Genomic DNA, 10,270 nt, shown 5'->3' on the forward strand with positions numbered 1-10,270 from the left:
TTGGTGTGGTGCTCACACAGAACATAGTTTAACTCATTAAATATAACTATAAAAATTATGATAATAGTACTTGCACTTAATTTATTTAGTATTTTTAAATAAAACAATAAACAACATTAGAGTGTTATGATACTTTTATATGTTAAATATATTAAATTCTGCAAACTGCCAAAGATGTACAGAAATGGTTTAAAAACATGGAACAGGAAGCAAAAAAGTAAATATTCAAACAAAAAAACCCAGCAACCAGAGGAGGACCAAGTCTTATATTTACCTCAAAAGAAATAAACATTAACAATATACCAATAACCACTAGAACATGTGCACCCAAACTAGTAAGTTATGGCAGAAACATATTGAAAATAAAACAATGAAAATGACCAAATATGTGTCCGTCATTATTATGCAAAATGGGTATAATATGATCTGTAACCAAGGTACCTACAGCTAATATTTAAATCATGAAATACTAAAAATAATGTGTAAACCACTCAGAAAGAAGACTGCATGTATGCATATGTGTTCTCAATTACCATCCTTGGGTGTGGCCACGTCTTTGGCCATCACACTCTGGGAATCAGTCTTTCCTCAGAGTAATGATGCATTTCAATTATTGTGTCTGTGGCAGCTGACCGGTTATGTTGGGAAGACGCAACTTGCATGTCAAAATCTACCCATAACCCTTTTGTCTGGGGCAAGTGCAGGACTCTGAGAGCTAGGCACTGAGGCAGAGCTTGGAGTTGGAGTGGGAGTGGACTCTGTCAGGTAGACTTCATTCAGCTCCAAGGACAGTCGTTTTTTTCATTCCCTCTGCATTTTTTTTGCCTTGAAATCCAAGGTGTTAAAACCTAGCATCCAGAAATGTACTAGCATCTAGAGAGTGATTCATCTGTATGACTGCAAATCTACGCTGACATTGCTGCCCTGATGCTTACAGGCTCTTTGAAGAAGAGACACGAGAGGACTCACTTTGGAGACTGAAACATATTTTTCTGATGATACCTCCCTTGCTATCAAGTGCAAGGTTGGGGGATCCATTCCCGGGGAACACATGATAGGTAAAAATTGCTAGCCTGAATGCACTGTAAGTCGCTTTGGATAAAAGCGTCTACTAAATGCATACATTCAGGGGCGTCGCATCCGTGGGGGATGTGGGGGTTTTAACACCCACACTTTTCCCGGTGAGAGGGTTCGACACCCGCACATTTTCTGCAGTTTTTCCGCAGTTTTGAACAAACGCCTTACTACAGTCGTTCCTCCGTTTCTCTGACCGCTCTGTGTCTGCGCTCGCTGCGGCTGCCTCCTCCCCCTCCCTCTCAAACTTGACACCGGCTTTGAGTGTGACCGGCTGATGATTGGCTGTTCTGCCTTAAGTCCCGCCTCTCTTGGGGTGTTATCGGTCAGCTCGTGCTGAGGAGGCGGGAACTCATGGTTATTTACATCTCCCTTTTCCAGGTACTTTGAATGAGTGTTTATGCTTTAGAGGTTTTTAAATAAGCTTCATATGTGTTTGGGAAGATGTTCTGTTAATCGTTTTGTTGACATGTCGAGTGTTTTTCGGTATTATATTTCGTTTTTTAGACTAATGCTAATTGCTATTATTGGGATATTGTTTGCATACCTGTTGAAGAACTATGAAATTAAAGTGTATATTATTTTAGTGTCTAAAAACAGTAAATTGTTACATTATTTATACCACCAGAGAAAAAGCTTTGTGTGGGAGTTTTTTTCTCTCATTTTCTGATTTTGCGTTTTTTTCTCCCCTTTTCTGATTTTGCGTTTTTTTTCTCCCCTTTTCTGATTTTTTTTTTCTTTTCTTTTTTTTTAATGTAGGATTATTTTTTTCCCAACCAAACGCTGCAAGCCGGAAATCCCTTTTGAAAAGCTTGCTACGCCCCTGCATACATTTATTTATTTCAATTTATAAATTTTAAACTGCGACAGGCGTTTCTGTCAGATCGGCATGATGCTGAAAAACAAACAAACAAACCGGCAGGTGTGTCGTGCCATGGATCCCAAGGGGAAAAAGAGAAAGATAGCTGAGGAGAACAGAGGATTCAACAGTTCTCCAAAGCATTTGCTTTCATTGCAAATGCGGAAGGATTGCCTGCACATTTGCTTTGTAATGAGAAGTTGTCAAATAACAAAAAGAGTTATGTGGAAAGACATTTCCAGGGAAAGCATGCTACATTTGTAGCCAAGTACCCAGTTGGGAGTGAGAGAAAAAGAGTGATTGCATTACTTCTGGTAAAATTAGAGGAGCACAAAAATAATTTTAAAAAGTGGATTGCATCTCCAAACTCCACTACTGCTTTTAGTTTTGTTGCAAACCGTGAGATAATAAAGCATGGGAAACCGTTCACAGATGTTAACTACATGAAGGATTCATTCATTCAAATTTTAGAGCACCTATTTTCAGACTTCAAAAACAAAACAGAGATAATACCGAAAATTAAAGGCATGCCTCCCTCCGCAAAGACGGTGAAGTAAAGGCCATTATAATGGCAGGCAACAGGCAACATCACCAATCAGCAAATCAAGGACATTAATTCAGCTCCAGCATACTCAATTACCTGTGATGAGTCATGTGATGTGATCGATATTGAAAAGGCTGTGCTGAAGTGTTTAAGTGTTTATTGAGGCTGTGCTGAAGTGTTTAAATGACAATGGAATAAATACAAACCACCTGATTTCAGTGGCTACAGATGGGGCACCCAGTATGAGGGGATCACAAAAGGGGTTTGTGACTTTATTACAGAAAGCTTTGGATCGAAATCTGCTTTTATTTCACTGCATCTTGCACCAAGAAGCACTGTGTGCAAAAACATTCCCACCGGAGTGTATGGAGGTGATGAACCTTGTTATCGAGTATGGGGCGCCGTTTGTAAAGCTGCTCACGCTGAAAATAACAGCAACATTTTCTCACATTTAGCTTCAAACAGTGTTTAAAAAACTGGTATGAATTTTTGACGGTCACTTTTTATCACATTTACAACAATATTTGTCAACTTAAAGATATTTTAAATAGTTAAATCTAAATATTAAATGTTAAATCTAAATATTAAATGTTACACCTAAATGTTAAATATTAATGTAAATGTTAAATCTAAATATAAATGTAAATGTTAAATCTAAATATAAATGTTAAATCTAAATCTAAATGTTAAATCTAAATCTAAATGTTAAATCTAAATGTTAAATCTAAATATAAATGTAAATGTTAAATCTAAATATAAATGTTGAATCTAAATGTTTCGGGTGAAACTAAATATTTAACTAATATGCAAATTCAAAATGCCGACAACCGTAAGTGCCAAAATAAAAGCTTGAGGAGGTAAGTGTGTGTTTATAGCATCGTGTCAAATAAGAAACGAATAAAAACCATCTCATCCCAGGAAATTGACTCTTGGACATGGTTTATCATAATAATAACTACCTAAAATAATAAACACGTTCGGAGAAACTGTATTTGAAGAGAAGATTAGTGTCATTTTAATGAAAAGTGCGGGACTTATGATGACCTGTAGCCATAATAACCAGCCACAAGGGATCTCACTTTGACTGAATGTTATGTGTGAAGAACACATCTACAAAGGGAGTTCAGTATGGTGTAAGATCACTTTCAAAAAGATGTATGCACAACTTTAAGCATTCATATTCGTATTTTTAAACATTTGTGCGTAAATTAACTTAGTCACGCAAAATTACGTTTTCATACACGTGAGTCAATAAAATTACATTTGTGTTTTTATGTGAGTGTGACTCTAGAAGCCATGACTGTAAACATTCACGAGTACAACTCTGATTTCTACGACTACGAATTCTTCACTATGAACACAAATTCAAGTTTGTGGGTACGAGTAAAGAACAGTTGAAATGACGTCACTGCCGTCCCAGGGCAGGTAATCGAACCTCGATTCCATCTAACGCGCATGCGTCAAAGGTGAAAGATGGCTAACAACAGACCTGAGGCTGCCAACCTAGGCTCAGCATCACAGGTAAAATAAATAACGTGTTTATTCAACATTTTTTATACGATTTTACTATTTTGATAGCACTTTATAATGATATACATTTCTGCAACTCATAGACGTTATTGCTTTTGCTTGCAACCTATTTACTCGCTGTTAACTAGTGCTAGACGACGTTAGCGTTGATGAAGTGCTCTGTGTTAAAGTAACGTTATAGTTAGTGATGTTAGAACTAAACTGCTCTGTTATCATATGTTTAGCAATGTCGACCAAATCAGTAATGACAACTGAGCCAGATATATGAGTTAACGTCAACCAGCAAGTCATTGGAATGTCAATGAGCATAATGTGCTAATACAAACTTTTGACTCAGTGATTCAGTATCTGCTTTTTATTCACGACCAGAGGACCTGAACGATTGAGGGTAATAAAATAACGTTTAATTAACTTATTGATAAGCAATGCAACATTTGTTCAAAACCAGTCATTCAAGGTCATCAGTACATTCATGCATTCTATTAGCCAGACAGTCAGTTGCTTGAGACCAGCCGCAGGAGGTATGGACTGCACGGGTTCGGACGAGCTTGCTTTTTGGTCTGAATGTGGACCAAGACCCGGGCGTTGACAAGCCCTACTATGATTAATGTGTTTTGCAGGTGTTCTGTGTAATACTAAAAAATACCTATGGCTATAACATTTGGCATTTAGTTATTGTCTTTCTTAAAACTCAGGGCCAATTAACAGACATCTTAAGCACAGCTCAAAACCTGGTGTTGCTGTTGAGAAACAGTGCACTGGCAAATGTCATGCCAGTCAGTCAGGGCAGTACAGGAGAAGCTGCTGTTGGACAGGGAGCACAGTCAGTGCCGACAGTGAGGCCTCAGCGCAATGACTCTGGACAGTCTGTGAAACAAGAAATGGCTCGGTAGGATACATGGGTCGTTTGTCTGCATTCATTTTGTAATTGCACACCCAGTGTAGGTACTTTTAGACAAACTAGGCCCCGATTCTAATGTAAGCAAAATATACATAACATAATCAGTCATTGAGAATGTAGATATATTTTAAGTTAGGTTGTTCTGTGTTGATGGATGATAACATATGAGAATAATAGTTTGCCATCTTATATGTTTAGGTCTTTTCCTGGATTTTTCCGAAAGGAGGCAAGAGGCAAAAAGCGTTTTGCACCATATACACCAACACAACCTGGGAAGAGCTTTTTGGTGAACTTTTTTCTTCTTGAAAAGCAACGTGAAAAAACACCAAATGGAGAAGAGGAACTGCAGCTTGTACTGGCTGGCCTTGGAAAACGTTCATTAACCCTTAATGAAAACATCACACATTCAGAGGTATGTAATCTTTAATTAACTTCCTTGCCTAAAGTAATATCTAAAGATTAAAAACACCCATCTTACAATTCATATTAATGCTTGATGTAATAAATATTAGTATGACCAAATAAAAATCATTTTAATACAGTTTTAATCCTGCTTCTGTCATTTTAGTTTTCAGATTTGCTTTTGAGCGCATATCCAAGACTGGCAAATATCTGTGGAGGCTGGTTGCTGCACAAGTCCACAGGTATGTAGGCATATACACTGTATTAATGTCCATGGTTTCAAATTGTGTTTCAATGTACTCCCTAGATGAGTAATTGCTGTATATCCAGATTGGCTATATTTAGTATCTACAACTGTTCAATTTTAGGTGGGGGTGGGCAGCGGAGATTGGCTGTTATTCCTCCAGATTTAAATGGATATACCGGCCAGCAGCTAAAAGCAGTGAGCGGGAATGGAAAATACACAATGTACATTGCTCCTTTACAAGAAGAACTGGATACAATTCCTTTACCACCAGAAGCAAAGGAATTTGAGAAGATGCCCAAAGCTCAGTGTACAACCTGCAAGAAAATGGTTCCGCTTCAGATTCTTCCAGGACACATAAAGGAATGCAAAAAACAACTTGTAGATTTGTGCGATTCTGCTGAAGAAGTATGTTAAAGCTTGGTCTTTTAGGCATTATTTCAGGATTTATTGGATTGAAAAATTACATGTTTTTATTGTGTACTGCGCTGAAAAGTGTTGTTATTGTGTTTCATCCCCAGGAAAGCTGCAAGGAAGAAGATGAAGATGAATGCTCAGCTGCCCTTTGCTACGAGAAAAGCAAGGTAAGATACTTTTTGCTGTTATTTTTAAGTTTAATTTACAAATGCCATTTATCAGCACTCACAAATATATGTAAAAACAGCATTGTAACTTGTAATTGGTCTTTTCCAATGTATTTTCTTTGCACCAATTGCAGGTCATGGTGTTATACATGTCACTTTGCTGGTGCTATAAATTTAGGCTCTACAAGTGTTGTTTAAGTTTCTTTAGCTTCGATATGTTTTCTTATATTTCAGGAGTAGTGTGATGCTTTATTCACATGCATTGTAAATTCATTTGTTAGACAGCTGAGTGTCCTGTGTGCGGAAATGCATTTCATCCTGAAATCATTGAGTTCCATGCAGCCAGTTGCGGATTACGGTAATGTTGGTTTCAGTGCTACTTTTTTATGTTGAATGTTGATTTGACAATAAATTAGATGTAAGGAGAGTTCCTGCCAAATTTTTACATTTTAAATGTAATTGTTTATTGTTAATTCAGGACAATCTGTTTACTTTGTGTGCAGAACTTCAGATGATGATGGCCATGAGTCAAGTGATCCAATCAGTACCTTTCAAAGGTAAAATTGTATATTAGGGAATTATGGTGGTGAATGATGTTATCTGAACAATAAACCTTTAAAGAGATACTGCAGTATCAATTAGCTTTTTCCTGTTGAAAAGTGATGTTATGTGTGGTCATAGAGAAATCTAGTAATCCAGAAACATGGTATGTTTGTGATATTTTACCCGTTTGGACTTGCATTGAAGCCTCACCTCACTCCTGAGAACGTCACCAGTATAGGAGGATGTGCGAGTATTGTACCAGGCCTAACGGCCACCCTGAGAGACAGTAGCAACCACCTATGAAATCATAAAACCACTCATAGATTTAGTTGTGATTCAAATGTTCAATGTCTGTTTTTATTTATTTTTTTCAGTTCTGAGGATATCTTGAATTGGATCGGTTCTCAAGTTGATGAGACAAACACATTTTCCATCTGTGTGTCGCGAACTGATCTCTACAACAGAGGCATGCAACAGTGGCAACGGCAGAAGAAGACCTCACCCAAATGTAGACTTAAGGTCACATTCTTTGCCGAGGCAGGCATTGATACTGGTGCCCTTACCAAAGAATTCCTCACAGGTACAGGTGTATGTCCATATTTGTTAAATCAGACACATATATGTCAACAGGGGGCCTTTGGTGGTGCAATGGGCTCAAATGCTGATTGGATGAAAAAATGAACATTTGAAGAGACCTTTTGTATTTCATGTATTTGTTGTTTTCCAGAAATGCTGGTAGAAATAGAAAAATGACTCTTTGTTGAAGGTCCAGATAAGAAAGGGAAGAATCCCGTTTACTGCCTTAACAGTTTGGACTGTAATTACTTCAGGTGTGTAATTAAGTTCTTTTTGCATGTTGTCTTTAAGCGTATTAATTGCAGTACTACTTTAGTTTATATGCAATTGTTTAATTATTCCATTTATTAGGACTGCAGGAGAAGTCATGGCAGCTAGTCTGGCACAAGGCGGACCTTGCCCTAACTTCCTGCGTGAATGGTGCTTCAGTTATCTCTGCTCTGGTGACTCTGACAGCATTCAAGTGTCTGCCAGTGATGTCACAGATTTTGAACTGTCACAGCTAATTGTAAAGGTAAGTCCAATTTTATCACGGTCAATAATAGTATTAACTTCATTATGACATGGATTGCACAAATCTAATGAGTTGTTTGTTTGACCGTAGAGCACAATTATGCAATGAGAACAACTTTCACTTAACACCAATCGACTTTCAGATAAACACCGCCAATGATGACAACATCAGCGACCTGATTGGTGACATTGTGACCTGCGGATACACTGGAATCGTGTCTGTGGATAAAAGGGACAGCATAATAAGGTATATTAACCTTTTTCGTTTTCATTATGGCAAGGGAGTATTGTACAACAATTTGTGACTTGATTTGGATTTTTTTCTTGCAAAGCTATGTTGTGAAACCACTTTTAAATGTCACCAAATTATAATTTAACAATTATATATTTTTTCCTACAGTAAACAGTTTTACCACAAAAGTAGAATCTCCTGATGAAACACTTTTATATTGTCTATTAGAGCTGTTATACTTCACTCCACCATGAGACTCATCCCGATGCTCGACCAGCTCAGAAAAGGCCTGCAGCTCTATGAACTACCAAAGATCATGAATACCCATCAAGACCTTTGCCAACCACTGTTTGTTACAGGGGAAGATGATAAGGTACATTCTTGTCTCAGACACTCTTAGGCCAGACCTGATTTTGTGGTCAACTTAGAGAAGTCCCTGTACATATTGGGGCTTACAGTACCATGGGAGGTTGCCGTTGGGGAAGCATATGAATGGAAAAGCCAGAAGTACACAGAACTAGCAGCCGAGGCAGAACTGTACGGCTGGCATACTCGGGTGCTTCCTGCTGAGGTTGGATGTGGAGAGTTTGTAGTCATTTTAACAACCAGGCTCCTCAAGGATGTGGGGATTCGTTCCAAAAAAAGTGCAGATTCTTCATAGGGATTGTAACAACACGTCCTAGTAGCTCGACATGGGTTTCTGGTTGCTTTTAATTAAGCATTTATTTTTTCTGCAAGAATTACTATGTTGAATGCAGACTGAAATGTATTTTCTTCTTAAAGGTAGATGCAGTCTTCATTTTGGAGAACAGCCGCCCTGTCTTCAGTGAGATTGGTTCTGCCAAACACCGCATGGAAACAAATATCATGAACTTTTTCCAGGACTACCTTCAGGAAATTGAGGATTCTGGTGTGTTTTAGCCAATATTGAATAATATAGAAGTAGTAAGCTTTTCTTCTGCTGTCCTGCAGTAATTTTTATACAGCACAGTGGAAATGGCTAGCTATGAATTTACATACTCCAATAAATTCACAAGCCTTAGTATATCTTTTGCAGAATCTTGATGTAAAATGTGAAATTTAATATTATGACCTCTAGAATAACACTGCTTCATGAAATTTTACAGACAGCCAGGGCTTTTAACACCCCCTGCTCCCAACCCAAAAAGGGGCTATGCTTAACATGTTAATCTGATTTAATTGAGGGATTGTATTAACTAATTGTATTAAGTTGAAAAACTATTAAAAAGATGCTGCCTTCCTTTAGTTATCCAGACTTACATTTAATCTCTTTTTTTTTTTTTTTTAAGAACAAGATGGCCCAAGCAACAACAGTATTGCTCCAGAAAGTTTGACTGTTGGACGAATCATGCAGTGGCTCACCGGACAGGGACACAAGCCCCTTCTGCCTAGTGAAAAGAAGGACTTTGTCATAAATGTGAAATTCCACCATGACTGTGACACACAGCACACTGTTTGTTTTCCTATTGTCAGCGCCTGCAGTCGTACAGTCACATTTCCCTCAGCACACCTGAAAACATTCAGTGAATTCAAAAACATTATGACATTAGCAATATGCCATGGGCAAACTTTTGACAGGGTGTAACAAGTAACTGCATAAGTCAAAATAGGCATTGAATTGTTTTGTTTTATTGCCATTTTATTTGCCATTTTCTTGTTTCTGTGAATAACTTTATTCATTGTTACAAAACCATTGTTTTGCTGTTATTAATGGTTCACTTTAAAACCAAAATGAATGAGGAGTTAGTTTTTTACCTCACTGTTACTCCCTTGATAAAATGAAGTAATATCACAGCAAGCCTTTTGTAACTGGCAGTCTGTTTGCAAATGTTCAACTTCATTCCATTAAATCTTTTGTAAGGACTGCTTATATCTTAGGTGTTTCTTTGTGTCACACATAGACTTTCAATGCACTGAACCATTGATATATAAATGTCTCTGCCAAATGATTCTGACGATGCAGAGGGATCGATCATGGACTGTACAGTTTCCATACTAGCTGGAGTCAGCGGGCACTCAATTTCTGGGACTTCAACTCCATAAGGTTCTTCAGGCACACCATCAAACATCTCCCAGTCAGTTCCAAACAGCTCCATGTTCTGAAAATAATGTTATTTTGTATGAAACAACATTTAGAAATATTTGAAAACACTGCCAAGCACACATTGACATACAAAGGCCTAGTGCAGTGACTAAAGGAAATGAAAATCAAAATTAAGCTCAGTTCTAATTGTGTGCTTAAGTGAA

The 10,270-nt window shown here is 37.7% G+C and overlaps 1 protein-coding gene across 1 annotated transcript; it reads left to right on the forward strand.

Annotated features, from left to right (window-relative positions):
* The first annotated feature begins 3,780 nt into the window (after window positions 1–3,780).
* Window positions 3,781–9,887, forward strand: LOC113070648 (uncharacterized). Its single transcript, XM_026244040.1, has 15 exons — window positions 3,781–3,998; window positions 4,703–4,896; window positions 5,107–5,320; window positions 5,477–5,552; window positions 5,679–5,962; window positions 6,076–6,138; window positions 6,420–6,496; window positions 6,642–6,695; window positions 7,056–7,261; window positions 7,448–7,511; window positions 7,609–7,771; window positions 7,914–8,017; window positions 8,231–8,375; window positions 8,786–8,912; window positions 9,313–9,887. The coding sequence occupies exons 1-15, from the start codon at window positions 3,951–3,953 to the stop codon at window positions 9,606–9,608; spliced, it is 2,115 nt and encodes a 704-aa protein (XP_026099825.1). The 5' UTR covers window positions 3,781–3,950; the 3' UTR covers window positions 9,609–9,887.
* The last annotated feature ends 383 nt before the right edge of the window (window positions 9,888–10,270 follow it).

Source organism: Carassius auratus, unplaced genomic scaffold (assembly GCF_003368295.1).
Source record: "Carassius auratus strain Wakin unplaced genomic scaffold, ASM336829v1 scaf_tig00005180, whole genome shotgun sequence".
Taxonomy (NCBI): Eukaryota; Metazoa; Chordata; class Actinopteri; order Cypriniformes; family Cyprinidae; genus Carassius; species Carassius auratus.

What these genes read in the sequence shown, in the direction of transcription:
- LOC113070648 (XM_026244040.1), top strand. Translation starts at nt 3,951, where the DNA reads ATGGCTAACAACAGACCTGAGGCTGCCAACCTAGGCTCAGCATCACAG. An exon ending in ACCTAGGCTCAGCATCACAG is followed by an intron (nt 3,999 to 4,702) that starts GTAAAATAAATA and finishes CTTAAAACTCAG; the next exon opens with GGCCAATTAACAGACATCTT. An exon ending in GTGAAACAAGAAATGGCTCG is followed by an intron (nt 4,897 to 5,106) that starts GTAGGATACATG and finishes TTATATGTTTAG; the next exon opens with GTCTTTTCCTGGATTTTTCC.